Source organism: Rhincodon typus, chromosome 2 (assembly GCF_021869965.1).
Source record: "Rhincodon typus isolate 14 chromosome 2, sRhiTyp1.1, whole genome shotgun sequence".
Taxonomy (NCBI): domain Eukaryota; kingdom Metazoa; phylum Chordata; class Chondrichthyes; order Orectolobiformes; family Rhincodontidae; genus Rhincodon; species Rhincodon typus.
In genome coordinates this window covers 66,966,009-66,983,142 of record NC_063333.1, presented here as the reverse complement: position 1 = coordinate 66,983,142, position 17,134 = coordinate 66,966,009, and the positions used below count along the sequence as shown (strand labels likewise).

General features: G+C 40.1%; 1 protein-coding gene across 1 annotated transcript in view; it reads left to right on the top strand.

The window, feature by feature from the left end:
• Positions 1–3,612: 3,612 nt before the first annotated feature.
• cct5 (chaperonin containing TCP1, subunit 5 (epsilon)) overlaps positions 3,613–17,134 on the top strand; it is a 17,841-nt gene continuing 4,319 nt past the window's right edge. Inside the window, exons 1-8 of the mRNA XM_020535627.2 lie at positions 3,613–3,823; positions 6,661–6,721; positions 10,412–10,576; positions 10,925–11,123; positions 14,819–15,011; positions 15,428–15,577; positions 15,662–15,781; positions 15,877–16,062. Of these exons, the coding sequence (XP_020391216.1) occupies positions 3,719–3,823; positions 6,661–6,721; positions 10,412–10,576; positions 10,925–11,123; positions 14,819–15,011; positions 15,428–15,577; positions 15,662–15,781; positions 15,877–16,062 (1,179 nt within the window). The 5' untranslated portion in view covers positions 3,613–3,718. The remainder of the gene's footprint in view (positions 3,824–6,660; positions 6,722–10,411; positions 10,577–10,924; positions 11,124–14,818; positions 15,012–15,427; positions 15,578–15,661; positions 15,782–15,876; positions 16,063–17,134) is intronic.

Here is a 17,134-nt window from a genome sequence, read left to right as displayed (position 1 = left end):
TTTGTACCACTCTGATATGGGCATCCCTAACAGCTGACCACCTAGGACAAGGTGCAGATGTCTGGGAACTCCACCTCCTGCAAGTTACACATTATCCTGACTTGGAACTATCACCATTCCTTCATTTTCACTGCATCAAAATCCAGGAATCTGCTTTCTACAGCTCAAGGACTACAATGGTAGAAGCAAACTGCTCACTACCACCTTTCCCAGGGTAATTAGGGGTGAGCAATAAATATTGGTATAGCCAGCAATGCCCACTTCCCATGAACAAATTTAAAAATGAAACTTATAAATGTTGATGTTCATAAAGACTTGGGTGTACTTATATAAAGAATGCAGAAAATTAATATGAAGTCACAGCAAACAATTAGGGAAGTAAATGGCCTGCTGAACTTTATTACAAGTGCATTAGAATACAACATAAAGACATCTTGGACAGACCTTTTGAGAGACCACATCTGGAGTACTGTGTGTAGTTTTGGTCTCCATATTTAAGGATATGCTTTTCTTTGGATATGTTACAGTGATAGTTCACCAGATTGGTGTCTTGAATGAGCAGATTGACATTTGAGGCTGAATAAATTGGGTCCACATATAAATTAGGATATTCTCTTATTGAAATGTATAAAATTCTAATGGGACTGAAGAAGTTCATGGTTTAAGGTGGCATGGTGGCTCAGTGATTAGCACTGCTGCCTCATTTGAGGGCTGGGGTGGACAAAATTTTGATCCTGGTCATGGGGAGCAATTGGGAAAACAGTCAAGGCCAAAGATTAGCCACTATCATCTTAAATGAATGGAATATTTTCAACAGGCTATATGGTCTATTCCTGCTCATATTTGTAGTCTGTCAGCATTCTGAAAAGATCACTAGCTCGAACATCCTTGGCTCAATCACCTCAAACATTTCCACTCTTTCCATGGCATTTATCCACACAAGTGCAGAAGAAGCAACAGAAGATTATCTCCCTCTTTCTCATTATCCAAGATTTCAAGCATTATTTCCAGGTAAAACAGCGATTTATTTGCACTTTAAACACACTATATTCACTGCTAATGAAGTGGTCTCCACTAAATGGGGAGAAAAAACACAAAATGGGTGACTGCTTCGCAGAACACGTCATTAAGTCTGCAAAAATAGCCTCAAGCTTCCAGTAGCCTGTCATTTAATTTTTGACCTTGCTCCCATGGTGAATTGGTGTTCTAGTGGAGATTAAGGCCAGCTTGAGGAATAGCACTTCACAGCTTTCTAGACGAATCACGAAGATCAACAATTTTAAATGGTCGCTACAGGTCCCATTTTGTTTGATGCCTTTTTTGATGAATTTTCTTTCTCCTCTTGTTTTGCAAACTTTCTTTCTGCGTTCAGACAGCAGGTATTCAAGATCTCATCTTACACACTCTCTTTGTCTTCAGAAGTTAAGCACAAATCCAACTGCAATAATAGCAAATGCTGAAAATCCTACGTGACCCACAGGGGACGTAGGTAGTGTTTATTCCTGTTGCCTCTTTTTGCTATTTTGCATGAGCCTAGGCAAAACGATTGGTGACATCCCACAAAACTGAGTAAATTGGTTATACACCACATCTCAAGATTCCATTTGTGCATCAGTTTAAGCAGAACTGGCAGCCTAGATATTCCAATGGTCACATAATCATTTTTGCAGTAGATGTGAGTTGTGCACAGGGACTGTACATAATCCCCATCATAGAATACTCAAAGCAGACTGTCCAAGAAATGGAGATTTTGCTGTGCAATTCCCTTATCTGGAACCCTCTGAAAGTATTTATTTAAAGTTTTTGAGAAGATTTGTAGCTCAGGTTGCCAGCAATCTGAGGCATATAAATAACAAGTAGGACAGAACACCAACGCTTCACCGGAGGTGCTCTGACAATGTTATCTAGCAAGGTGACGAAACATCTACAATCAAACACACCGGTTTGGCAAGCAAATCTTCAACCTCAGTATCTATTTAAATCGTAGAATCTGGAGGGTGTCAATGCAATTAAGTAAAAAGTTACTCAAGAAAAGTTAGACTATTAAATACCTAATCTAACTCCTGAATAACTATTTAGCTGAGCCCCAACTTACTGCATACACTCAATTACAATTCACCCAAATCTTTGAAACTCCCCTGGACCCTGACCAAGGCACTCGCCTCCATCCAGAACACCTCGCTCCGTCCCTGACACCCCGTTCCCCCAATACAGACCTCCTACAAACTTGACACATCTTTCTCCAGCCTTTGGACCAAACTCATTCCTCCATTTGGGAACCCATTCCCCAGTACATGGACCTGGCACACATGTTCCTGCTCTGGACCCAACTGTACCCCCTGACACACAACCACTCTAGACCTTGACATCACGCCTCTCCCCTTACCATTTGCCAGAGGTGAACCCCTTATGCCCCTGTGTAGTCTCTTTGTCTCATTACCCAACTTCACATATCCCCCCAACACAACCACAGCAACACATCATCCCCTCACCTCCTGCCAGAACTGTTTTCTCCCCTTGCTACCTTGAGCCCTAGTATCCTATAGGCACCATTTACTCCTTTCACAGGAGCTGTCGAAGTGACTGTGATCTGAACTGCTGTAAAAAAAAAAGCAGACCTTAGAATCCCTAGTGTGGAAAGAGGCCATTAGGCCATAAGAGTGTACACCAATCCTCTGAAGTGCATCCTACCCAAACTCAGCCCCTTACACGCCACTCTGCAATTACCAAGGCTAATCCACTTAGCCTGCATATCCCTACGCACTAAAGGATAATTTAGCGATAGTAAGAACTCCCGATCAGAGATAACACAGTGTGGAGCATGCCATGCAGAATCAGAGGAGCAAGAAAATTGAAGTTTCGGGTCGGGACCCTTCTTCAATCCACCTAACTTGCCCATCTTTGCACTGTGGGAGAAAACTGGAGCACCTGGCGAAAGCCCTTGCAAACATGGAGAGAACATGCAAACTACACACAGTTACCAAAGTCTGGAATTGAGTCTCTGACGCCGTGAGGAAGCAGCAACCCCAAGCCACCATACCTTCCCTTACTATCTTTTCTATTTTCCGATAAACCAGCTCAAAGATGTTACAACACACCTCTAATGCAGTGGGACCCGAACACGGTCCTCCTACGTCAGAGGCGCGGGCACTACCACTGCCCCACTATACTACACTGGAAGTACAGATTCGTATTTCCGAAGGAGCCCTGATTAGGAAGCTCCAGGCAGAAATGTAGGGCCGGGTCGTTTTGTTAAAAGAGTTAGAGAGGCAATCTACTTGTGATATCTGCTCCTCAGAAAATCCAGCCCAGATAGCCCGAACCAAACAAAAAAGAGGGAAAAAATAATAAACGCCACCACCTCACTGACCCGAACCACCACGCCCTCCCCAACGGCAGTTCCTAATCTCGCGAGAACCAGCAGGACCTCTGATCAAACCATTATTACGCCATCTCCACTACATTTCACTGAATTTTTTTTAACACAGACCTGGAATTATTAGACATACAATTACATTTTGAATTCTATTCGTTAAGAATAGAAACAAACAGCGGTCAAAGTTGTTAGTGTTGACCCATTTATCAGTGTACGTCCACCCCCCCTATGGTGAATGGTGCGGTCTGTTGGACGGTTCCAGAAGCCGGTGCGCGAGCCCCTTCCCCCTCATGAACCCGCCGGGCGGAGAGTGAGCGGGTTTGATCAGGTCCGATCGCAAACATGTCCACTCTGGGGACCCTCGCTTTCGATGAATATGGCCGACCCTTCATCATCGTCAAGGATCAGGAAACCAAATCTCGGTTAACCGGGCTGGAGGCTCTGAAGGTAATGGCACAAGCAGAAAAGAGAAGTGTGAGGCCCGGGTCTGTTAGCTGCTTACCCACATGTGGTGTCGCGGCCTATACTTGTGTTTGATCAGAAATCTAATCTGTCGGTGTCTAGGGCAGCTATACAATGAGACTCGGATACCCGATCTCCTTTGATCTGAGGCCCGGAGTGAAGTGACTGATTTCGGAGCGTCGATTTAAGTGTATTTTATTTTTTAAATACTGTATCAAAATGCACATATGGCGGTTTCCTCCACGCTCCGCTCCTTGGCGTTATGATAGCGTGGAGCCGACACTCGGCGAGCAACAACCAAAAGATGGGAGTTTGACTCCCACAGTGTTAACGTTAATTGTTGTATTGCCATCTCGTCCTGACTGATTTTGTCCATTTATAGAAAAAATTCCTCCGGAGGGTTTAAAAGAAAACCTCGCCGATTCACAAGACTTTGTTCCAAACCCATTTAATATTTCATCTCCTGATCCAGTTAGGTTTCGAATATTCTAAAATAGTTGAGAAGGTGGGACTTCACACTTGGGCAGCCATCTGGGACATCCTGTTGCAGTTGTAACCCCTATTCGAGCATGTTTGATCAAAAACTAAATCTGGATGAAAATATGAATGACAAGTTTGTTTACGATCCTGTGAAAGGGAAACAACACCCCGCCAAAAGTGTAGTTTCATTGCAACATGAATCCATTCTCTAAAAAACTGACTTAATTCGACGTTAGTTTCTAAGACGTATGACATATGGCTCTCCAGTTAACTTAGCTGCACCTGGATTTCACTTGGTTTGGTTTGCTAAATTTCCCTTTATGAATAGATCTATTTTATTGAGGAGTGATTAAACTGGGAGCAAATTTATGAATTGACTGCTTGAATGTCTTAATTAAGCCATTTACTTTGCTTCTTTCTTGGATATACTGAGTTTTGTCGGAAGCCCTATCTAATTCTGATTCTAATTTTGCCTTAAATAACTGTTATTCTTATAAGCCTAACATTGATTATAGACCCAAAACAAAGTTGCTGGAAAAGCTCAGCAGGTCTGGCAGCATCTGTGGGGGAGAAAACAGAGTTAATGTTTCGAGTCCGGTGACCCTTCCCCAGAACTGATTTACTGATTTACAGCATCCGCAGTTCTTTTGGTTTTTATTGATTATAGACAGTTTGACCATTGTATATTAACCTTGTTTTTCCATCCATAACTGTTCTCTTTCTAGGGAAGTCAGCAATCCAGAAAAGTTCACTAGGCTGATGCCAGATATGTAGGAACTTCCTTGTGAGGATAAGTTCAGTCAGTTGGGCCTGTACCTGGAATTTAGAAGAATGAAAGGCAACCTTAATGAAACATACAAAGTTTTTGGGAGAGTTGGCAGGGTAGATGCTGAATAGTTGTTTCCTCATATGTGTGTGTTTAGCACCAGAGGGCAAACTTGGTGGTTTGCGGGTATTTCAGCAGCCTGGTGTGAAGATCTTGTCTTGGCATGGAGATTTCGTCCTTGCTTTCGAGGCTGCTTCCTTGTCGTCCCTTCTTCAGAACTGGAGGGAGGGTCACTGGACCAGAAACGTTAACTCTGATTTTTCTCTTCACTGATGCTGCCAGACGTGCTGAGCTTTTCCAGCAACTTCTGTTTTTGTTCCTGATTTACAGCATTTGCAGTTCTTTTGGTTTTTATTGAGATCAGGAGAAGTTTTCCTCCAGAGAGTAGTAATCTATGGAATTTTTTGCCACAGACGGCTGTTGAGACTGGGCGTCATTAAGTATATTTGATAGACAGATTTTTAATCATTTGGATAATTGAGGGTTATAGGGAAAATTTGGAAAATGGAGTTGGGAATTATATCAGTCATGATCTCATTGAACGGCAGAAGAGGCTTGATGGCTGAATAGCCTACACTTCTGCTCCTATGTCTTATGGTCTAATTGGAAATGCTGAGTAATTGCAAATGGAAGCCTTGGTTGATGTCTTTAGCCCTTGTTAGCCCAGGAGTACCAAGTGAAATTTTAGAAGTAGAACTTAAATAAGCTAACTCAACAGGGTGCTCCTAATGCCTGCTAGTAGGATATGATGTATATTCACCCACAATTGCATCAAAGAGGGTGTTTCTCATGTTTAAATTTTGTTCATTGAGCACTTAATGCTGAAAACATTTTTCATTATTATTGTGAATGTACACCTTAAAGGAGAAAAATGACATTTATCTAGCACCTGTCATGCTCACAAATGTCCCTCAGTGCTTTACAGCCAGTGAATTTAATTGAAGTGCAGTCTCAAATCTTCCTTGACTCCCACTCCAAAGGAAATAGTAAACATATAACATTGACACACACATTTGGATGATGGAGAGATATAAAGACAAGGTGGGAGGAGGTATTTGAAGTGAAAGGAGACTCCTGGGGTACAAACACGAATAGACCAATGAACCAAATGGTCAGTTTCTGGGCTTTAGATCCAAGTAGGCCACTAAATGTCTTTTTGGCAATAGCATTTAATTCTACTTGTATAATAAAGTTAAAATACAGGAGATACATTTTTAGAAAAAGCAGAATCTTGATTCTTAATAACAGGTCTACCTTGCACATGAACACTTCCTGTTTTTGATATTCTGATACAGATTTTCCCGTTGGTATTTTTGAATGTCAGCACTAGCATCTATAAAATAAGCAATTACCAATTTAGAAATCTAGACAATCTGTCATGTTGATTCAATGAATAGCTAAAAATAAATGCTATTTGCTTTTAAGTACAGGAAGGCTTAGAGTTCTTTCAAAAAGACTAGACTTCTGACAGACCAGTTTTTGAAGTAAAATTCTAATGTTGTTGCTTTCATTACAGTCGCATATTATGGCAGCAAAAGCAGTATCCAATACATTGAGGACTTCCCTTGGACCAAAGGGTAAGATCACCAATTTAGAGTTTTAGGTAAATCTCAGTTTTGAAGTACTGAAGAATGTGAGGCAAATAAGCTTCTCTTAGATTAATTCACACTTGCTTACTTGTAAATATACAAATTAGGAGCGCAAGTTGGCCGTTTGGCCCCCCGAGGCTGCTCCACCATTCAGTAAGAACTCTGTTGAGCTGTCACTGTTTTGAACTCCACATTTCCAGTTATCCTTGATAAACTTTGATTAACAACCTTTGTCTAACAAGAATTTTGGTCAGTTATTTGGCTGAATGTGGTATCAAGCAGCCCAATATAAACTCGAGTTCATGAGAACCAGGGGAAATATTCTCTGTTGATTGAAGTCATTCCTGGCATAATAGGAGATGGGTGGGTTGTTGGAGGTCCATTATCTCAGCAGTAAGACATCTCTGCAGGGACTCCAAGAGGTCCCTAATATCCTATTATACCTTACCAAAAGTCTACAGATCTCAGATTTCAATGATTAATTGAGCTACCATCATGTTTTGCAGTAGAGAGTCCTACATGTATAGCCCTTCGCTTGAAGAAGTATTTGCTAATTTTCTTCCTAAAAGAATTGGCTATGATTTTATTGTTATGTTTAATTGTCATGTTTATGTAATTATTTATAAATTTCATATTCGGGAGAAATGAGGTAGTATGAAATGATTGACTGAGATAAATTAACCATGAATGTTTCAACTGATGGACCAGGCATGAAGAGCCAAATGACCAACTTTCAATACCATTTTTGATGTCCTAGACTGTCCCATCAGGAGAGAATATTTCTCTCCACCTTGTCTATTCCTTTAAAAATCCTTCCAACCTGAATCAAATCACCACAGAACCTTCCATATTCTATGCAGTAACATACTAGTATATGTAATCAGATTCTGTAATATATTGCTCCAGAATGAGAGAACTTTCTTCAATGCACTGAAGAAATTTATTATTCTACTGAATTAAGATCCTCTGCTAGTCCATCTGTTTGAAAATTGAAAGTCTCCAATTAATATAACTTGCTTTTGTTACAAGCTTTTAATCTCAAATAAGTACATTCTTTGACACACACACACACACACACACACACACAAACATTCTTTAACTTTTTATTGTTGTTGACAGGAGGCATGTAGGTGTCTCCCAATACAATTTAAGTCTTCTCTGATTGCTCAATTCTAGTTGGAAAGTCTGCTGTTGCTAACATTGCCTTAGCAATTTTAAACAATATGGCTGGCCCTCCTCATCTTCTAGTTTCCCAACCCTTTCTGACAATGGAAGTTTCTAACCTGGAATATTCAAATATCAATTGTGTTTCAGTAAAGGCTATGTCATGTGTTTTAAGTTCTGTTTTATTCATTTTTCATAGACACTGCATTTGCACATGATACTCCTGTTTGGACAGGAATCACTTTGCATTATACCTTGTCTGATGTTGTCTTTGTGAGCTGCCAGAGGAAGTGGTGGATGTATGTATAGTTGCAATATTGAAAAAACATTCGGACAGGTACACGAATAGGAAAGGTGTAGAGGGATATGGTTCAAACACAGGCAAATGGGACTAGTTTAGTTTGGGAAACCTGGTTGGCATGGAAGAGTTGGACCAAAGGGTCTGTTTCCATGCTGTACGACTCTATTTAATGTAACACTGTAATAACTGTTTATTATTCCTTTTACATGGTTTGACCAGAACTATGCTTTAACCCTTTTTAGAATGTTAAAGCTATGCTTAATATTGTTTCTGACTGACCTTTCCTCCAGTCTTTAGTTTACGTGCATTGCTACACTGATGCTCCCAGTCCTGAGTTCTCCAGTACCTTCTATTTTTATTTTATCCCCGCAGCACTTTTTCAATTATCACACGAGAAATGTTTCTCTTGGCAGAATGTTAAAAGGCACATGGCCCATGTGAAGTGTATTTAGCCTATCTTTGTGTAGATGGGATAATTAAAGAACTTTTTGTCATTTATAGAAATGATTTGGTTGTGATATAGGAGGTATGGTTAGTAAGCTTGCAAATGACACCGAACTGGTGGTGTAGCGGACAGCGAAGAAGGTTATCTGCAAGTACAACAGACCTTGATCAGGTGGGCCAATAAGCCAAGGCGTGGCAGATGGAGTTTAATTTGAATAAATGTGAGGTGTTGCATTTTGCTAAGGCAAATCAGGATAGGAATTATACAGTTAACATTAGGCCCCTGGGGAGTGTTGCCGAACAAAGGGATCTTTGGGTGCAAATTCATAGTTCCTTGAAGTGGAGGGGATGGCCTAATGGTATTATCGCTGGGCTGTTAATCCAGAGAACCAGATAATATTCCGAGGACCCGGGTTCGAATCCCGCCACAGCAGATAGTGGAATCTAACGATGACCATGAATCAATTGTCAATTGTCTGGAAAAACCCATCTGGTTCACTAATGTCCTTTGTGGAAGGAAACTGCCATCCTTACCTGGTCTGGCCTACATGTGACTCCAGACCCGTAGCAATGTGGTTGACTCTGAACTGCCCTCTGGGCAATTAGAGATGGGCAATAAATGCTGCCTAACCGGCAACGCCCTCATTCCATTAATGAATTTAAAAAAGAAAGTGCAGTCGCAGGTAGACAGGGTAGTGAAGAAGGTGTTTGGTACAGTTGCCTTTATTGATCAGTGCATTGCGTATAGGAGTTGGGATGTCATGTTGCACCTGTACAGGAGTTAGGCCACTTTTGGAATACTGTGTTCAGTTTTGGTCTCCCTGCTATAGGGAGGCTGTTGTGAAACTTGAAAGGGTTCAGAAAATGGATGTAAATGCTGTTGCCAGATTTGGAGGGTTTGAGCTATAGGGAGAGGCTGACTAGGCTAGAGCTATTTTCCCTGGAGTGTTGGAGGCTGTGGCGTGACCTTTGTAGAGGTTTATAAAATCATAGGCAAGATTGGGTGAATAGGCAAGGTCTTCTTCCCATGGTAGGGAAGTCCAAAGCTAGAGGACGTAGGTTTAAGGTGAGAGGGGAAAGATTTTAAAAGGGACCGGAGGGGCAGTGTTTTCAATGCAGTGTGGTGTGTGTATGGAATGAGCTGCCAGAGGAAGTGGTGGAGGCTTGTACAATTATGTTATTTAAAAGGCATCTGAATGGGTGCACAAATAGGAAGGTTTTTGAGGGATATGGGCCAAATGCTGGCAAATTGGCCCACACTAGTTTAGGATATCTGGTTGGCATGGACAAGTTGGAATGAAGAGTCTGTTTGTGTGCTGTATAATTCTGATTCTACAGTTGGAGTGTGGTTGTGTCTACACATGTTTTGAGGTTGCATGCCATGTGCTTTGTTGTCCATAAGTGGTGGATTGGAGTCAATACTGGTGGATAATGTTAAGATATAGAACAATGATAACTTCATTAAAGGTTTTTAAGTGCTGAAAGCTCTTAGAAGTAAACCAGTGTTCCACTACTCATAATGGCTGTCAATTTAACAAACCCAAATCAATCTCTAATTCCTAACTTAGAAGCAGGAATACCAAGTGATTGTACCTGAATAACAAATAATACAAAACTTTTAGTTAATTGCAGATTATCTTAGTTGGTAACAACTCATGTTATCAGCTACATACGCTGGTAGATGCTGACTGATGATCTGCACTAGCAATATAAGCTCAGTATGTTTTATGTTAAAACCTAATCATAAAGTCGTTTTTGTTCCATTTCAGGTCTTGACAAAATGATGGTAGACAAAGATGGAGAAGTGACGATCACCAATGATGGTGCTACTATTCTGAGTATGATGGATGTGGAGCATCAAGTTGCCAAATTGATGGTGGAACTTTCCAAGTCTCAGGATGATGAAATTGGTGATGGCACCACAGGTGTAGTTGGTAAGTTGGAGACTAATGCTGACAACATGTTTTGGAGTTTTTTTGAAATCTTCATCACCATTTGCACACCATTTCCCTGATGAATTCAGAAGTTTTGAGCAAAAAGAAAACCGGAATCTTCTGTTATTTGATTAAATCTGTCTCACATTTCAATATTGATTGCATCTCAATATTAAACATATATTTATAATTTTTCCATATAATCTTTAAAGGATTGCTTGTAAATTGGTAGACAAGGATTTTAATTGTTTTCCTCAATCTCTATCCTCTAACCCCAGCCAAATATGATTCACCTGGAAACAGTCTCTGCATTTTTCAGAAGTATATATTGCATGATCTCTTTTTCAGTTCTTGCTGGTGCCCTGTTGGAACAAGCTGAACAGTTACTGGACCGTGGTATTCACCCAATACGCATAGCTGATGGTTATGAGCTGGCGGCTCGCCATGCCATTGAACATCTGGATAAAATAAGTGACAGTTTTCCTGTAGATCCAAATAACAAAGAGCCCCTTGTTCAAACAGCTATGACAACGCTTGGTTCTAAAGTGTGAGTACAAATTGTATGAACAGTATTGATTGTTTCACCAATACCCACGTAAATATTGTACTTTTATGCAGGTTTCCCAAATTCAGCTTGCGTTCGCAGCCATTTACAAAGGTGATAGATAGCCATCTTGCCACAGAGAGGGTTAATGTGGTGCAGGGGTATTGACATGTTGTTCCTTGTGGATCACTTATTAGCCAGTCCAATATCACATTTGAAATATAGTAGTGATGAGGGAGTTATGCTACTAAGGGGATAAATAAGGACATCAGTAGCCATAACAACTAATTCTCAGAGTCCTATAGCATGGAGACAGGCCCTTCAGCCCAAACTGGTCCATGCCAACCAAAATGTTCATCCACCCTGCACTTGGCCCATCTCCTTCTAAACCTTTCCTATCCGTGTATTCGTTCAAATGCCTTTTAAATGTTGATAAAGATACCCGCCTCAACCACTTCTGCAGCTCATTCCATATACTTACCACCCTCTGTGTAACAATGTTGCCCCTCAGGTTCCCATGTATCCTTTCCCCCCCCGATGCCCTCTAGTCCTCGATTCCCCAACCCTGGGAAAAAGACTGAGTGCATTCACCCTATCCATGAACTTATACACTTCTTTAAGATCCCCCCTCAGTCTCCGACGCTCTAAAGATAAAAGTCCTAGCTCGTCCAATCTCTCCCTATAACTCAGTCTCTTGAGCCCTGACAACATCCTTGTAAATTTCTTCTGCACTCTTTCAGGTTTAGTAATACCCTGCCTATAGCAAGGTGACCAAAACTGAACACAATATTCCAAGTGTGGCCTCACCAACGTTCTGTACAACTGCAACATAGCTTCTATACTCAATGCCCTGACTGATGAAGGCCAGTGTGCCAGAAGTCGTCTTCACTGCCCTGTCTACCCGTGACTCCACTTTTCAGAGAACTGTGCACCTGAACTCCAGGGTTCCTCTGTTCCACTACACTCCTTAAGGCCCTACCATTCACCATGAAACTCCTAATTTGATTTGACTTTCCAAAATGCAACACCTCACATTTATCTATATTAAATTCCGTTTGCCATTTCTCGGCCCACTTCCCCAGCTGATCAAGATCCTGCTGCAATTTCTGATAACTTTCCTCACTGTCCTTGATACCACCTCATTTCGTGGCATCAGCAAACTTACGTTCTCATTCCAAATCATTTGATATAGATTACAAAAAGCAATGGGCCCACCACCGACCCCTAAATGCATTTATATCTTATCCCTCAGAATCTTATCAAGTAACTAACCCACCACAGATGTTAAGCGTACTGATCTATAATTCCCAGGTTTTCCTTGCAGCCCTTCTTGAGTAGGGCACAACATTTGCTACCCTCCAGTCTTCTGGGACCTCACCCGTGGCTATCGATGATACAAATATATAAGCCAGGGCCCCTGCAATTTCTTCTTTAGCCTCTTGCAGGGTTCTTGGATATACCTGATCAGGACCAGAAGGTTTATCCACCTTCATACATTCTTATACTTCCAACACCACCTCTACTGTGATATGGACTATCCCCAAGATATCACCACTAACTTTCCCAAGTCTTTATGTCCGATTTCTGAAGAAATGAGTTGTCTACACCTTGCTCGGGTAAGGGATATCTTAGCAGCAGAAAAGACATTTCCAAAGCGAGGTTGTGTGAATCCAAATGTTGTTGTCCATATTAGAATAAACAATATAGGGAGGGGAGTAAAACATGGCCTATATTTATGTAGTTCCTTTCAGTCTTTTCATTCAGAAGCACTTAACAGTTCTGAAGTACATTTGAAGCGTAGTCGCTGTTACAATCTAAGAAATATGACTTCCAGTTTTTAAACAGCATGCTCTCACAAACCCCAATGTGATAATGACCTGAATCTGTTTTTTTCATAATCAACATTGTGATATTAAGAATTACTTCCCTATTCCTCTTTGAAACAGGGAATTTTAGAGAGAGATTTTCCATTCAGGTAAGGACAGAAACTGGAGGTCAATTTTGATGACGACTCTAAAAGAGAGTACTGCTAACATGCAGTACTCACTCAATACTAATCTGGATTGTCAGTCTAGAATTTTGTGTTTGAGTCTCTGGAGTAGGACTTGACCCATAATTTTTCACCTCCTAGATCTCTACTGCTGAGCCATAAGTGATGAACACCTTTTGCGATAATATCAGAATTAGGAGCTAACTTAATAAAGCAGGAACTGGAGGGTATTCTAGAAGATGGTTGAATGAACCACATGCAAACGTGCCATGGGAATAGATAAAGTCTTGCCATCTCTCTGTCAAATGAGATTGTGTAGGAATGAGGTATTCCTTTTCAGGGGATATTAACAAGAAACAAAGCACTGAAGGAGAGCATAACACAGAAAAGGGAGTATACATAGTGTAAAAACAATAAGAATAAAATGAGAGAATCTATTAAGAATGAGTTAAACTAGTGACACATATGGTGCGTATCATAAAACAAGGGAACTTGTGGCAATAATGTGAGGAATGCAATTTAATTATACTTATTTTTCCATCTGTAGAAGAATTTTACCCTACTGTAAAAGTTGTTACTGAGTTCGTGCAAACTGAGCTATGTTGTAGTGTTGTCAAATTATATGGAACTGGGGCGTGGGCCTATAGGGCTCCAAGTTAACTGTCTTCGTTTGTCATTCGCTGTGTATAGTATTCAATAAATCCTATTGCTGTTTACTGTTAAAGCTCATTATTGTAAGGTTCTGTACTATAATCTGGACTAAATTTTTATCTTTGTTCTGTCTACTCTGATTTATTGAATAATACTATAAACATGGAATGATGGGAGGACATTGACTTGAAGACCTGTGCACCCAGGCTCCTGTTCTGTGATTCAGCAGTATTACAACATAGCTCAGTTTCACACATGCTCAATAACTATCTTTAGAATAGATTGGGGGTGGCTGGTTTGTGATGCAGAGTGATGCCAACAGCGTGGGTTCGGTTCCTGTACCGGCTGAGGTTACCATGAAGGATTCTTCTTCCCAACCTGTCCCCTTGACTGAGATGTGGTGACTTTGGGTTAAACCATCATCAGTCATATCTATCTAATGAGAGAACAATCCTGTGGTCTGGCAAGACTGTAGCAACTTTAGCTTTTATCTTGCCTTTATTTTAGTATGATCACATCCTCCTTTAAATTTAAAGTGTCTTCTAGTTAATGACCTGCAAATTGAATGACTTTGTGTTAGGTCTTTGAATCTAACTCCTTCAGAAATTATAAATATTAACAGATTTATCAGTTTGCCACATAACTTTCATTTCCCATCTCAACTCCTTTTAAGGTAATTTATTATTTCTCCTCAAGACTTACCCTGACTCCCCATAGCTTTTGAGGTTAACAAATAATTTTCTGTGTGGAAATTTATCAAATGCATTTTGAAAAATCCGGTGCATATCATTGCAGAATTCTTCATTATTTACTTGTTGCTTCGTCATTAGATAACTTTTCAATTTATTGTGGTGATCATTCTTTAATGTTAAAATGTTTGTAGGAATTGTTGATGTGAGTCAGTGATCAGATAGAATCTGCTTTAATTCAGTATCCTAGTGGCCATTAACTCCGGTTCCAGAGCTGAATAGCCAAATGTTGTCAGCCATTTTTGCAGGTGTCTTTCTCCTCTTCTCTTCTCTCTTTTCTAAAATTATTTTATTTCCGATTTATACAGTATTAATCGTTGCCATAGGCAAATGGCAGAGATAGCAGTAAATGCTGTCTTAGCTGTTGCTGATATGGAACGCAAGGATGTAGATTTTGAGCTGATGAAAGTGGAAGGTAAAGTTGGTGGAAAACTAGAGGACACACAATTAATTAAAGGAGTCGTGGTGGACAAAGAATTCAGCCATCCACAAATGCCAAAGGTAGGATATTTTTACACTGTAACATTCAGTTCCAAAGCATGTATGACTTGCTTATCCGTATAGCTTTTATATGGCAATTTGGATACAAATTTTGTTCTGACAGTTTTGTGTTCAGAAATTATCATGTGCAGGACAGATTACAACAGCTTGTATTTCTTTAGCATTTTAATCTAGCAAAGCATCTTGAGGTACTTTTTGGAAATGCTATTATTAAATAAATTTGTCACTGAACCCTATATTGGGGCAGGTGACCAAAACTTTGGTCAAAGTAGTAAATTTTAGGGAGCTAATTCAAGACGTTTTTTCCAGATGTAACAAATATTTTTGATTGTTCTAAGCTTTCTATTTAGCTACTAAAATCTATAAATCCGTAAGATTTCTAAAGGCATTGATTTTTACGTTTATCTTTGGTTTAGGCGATAAAAGATGCAAAGCTTGCTATTTTGACTTGCCCATTTGAACCACCAAAACCCAAAACTAAGCATAAGCTTGATGTGACTTCTGTGGAAGATTACAAAGCCTTGCAAAAATACGAAAAGGATAAATTTGAGGAAATGGTTAATCAGGTCAGTAACTACATTCTTACTAGTGCTAGACTTTAACAATGGACTTTGTGTATCAAATCTTATTTTTGCATTTCTTTTTCCAAGATAAAAGACACTGGTGCCAATTTGGCCATTTGCCAATGGGGATTTGATGATGAAGCAAATCATTTGCTTCTCCAGAATAAGCTTCCGGCTGTACGCTGGGTTGGTGGACCTGAAATTGAGGTGAGTATAGTTGTATCAGATTCTAGAGTGTGAATCACATAGTTTGCTAGAATATCTGTTTTTACAACTCATTAATACTTCTGTTTGTGATGCAGCTGATTGCTATTGCCACTGGAGGGCGCATTGTCCCTCGCTTTTCAGAACTTACCTCTGAGAAGCTCGGTATTGCTGGTATCGTCAAGGAAATTTCTTTTGGAACTACCAAGGATAAGATGCTTGTGATTGAGGAGTGCCAGAATTCAAGGGCAGTGACAATTTTCATCAGAGGTGGAAATAAAATGGTAAGTTGGGTATTTGTGAGCATCATGTTTGAAGTAAACATTGTTTCGGGTGAAATTTGTTTGTTTTTCCGCAGCTGTTTGTCATTTGGTCTTCTGTGAATAGTGAGAAATGTTTCATTGATATTAATCAACTTTCCTCATGATTCAAGATTTTTACAAGAGTTTCAGATGCAACTGTAACATTAATGTAAAAAATCTATAAATGATGTTTGTTTCAAACATTACTGGCTTTCTCACCTCATTCCCTCAAATCAGTGTGCAGCTTTAGAACATGGGTTGCCACATATTTATTTTGGTGGTCATTTGCTAGGTCTGAATTGATGTCAAGTGCCAATGTGCTCCGTACTCCTCTGTCAAAACTACCTTTTCACTCCAGACTCACCTTAGAGGCTTAAAAAAAAGCCTTCTTTCCTCTGGTCAAACTGTTGTTATAAATACTTCCCTCTACCCCTTACCTGAAGGAGTAATTATGAAAAACTTGCAGCTGTTTCAAATCACTGAGTTAAATGTTTGAGTCAGATTGAACTAGGATCTTCCTAGTTGTTTTGCACTTGCTCACCTATATGTCTTTCCTTTCTCTTCCTACCATTTCACGGAACCCCTCTGATCCCAATCAATGGTTTAGGCAAACATTTGCTTAAACAAACATTTTAATTGTTATTTTATTTCTACTTGCAAAACCCTGACCTATCTTCTACAACAAATCTTAACCCTGTCTGTTCTTGCCCTCCAAAACATTGCTTCATGTTTATCTTCCTGGAACTTTTCTTTCTAAATTCATTCACAGAATATGGGCATTGCTGTCTAGGAATAGTAGATTTTCCTCCCTATAGGGCTTTAATGATAATTGTAGGGTCAACATTACCGAGACTACATCAACGTTCCAAATTTGAAGAATTGAATTGATACTCTCAACAGCTGCCATGGTGACATTTCAACCCATGTCCCCAGGCCATTAGCTTGGGCTTTTGGATTCTAATCTAGTGACATTATAACTATGACATTGTCTTCACTTTTCTTTCTAAATTCTGTCATCATCATCATCTATTGCTGTCTACGACTCGCAACCCGC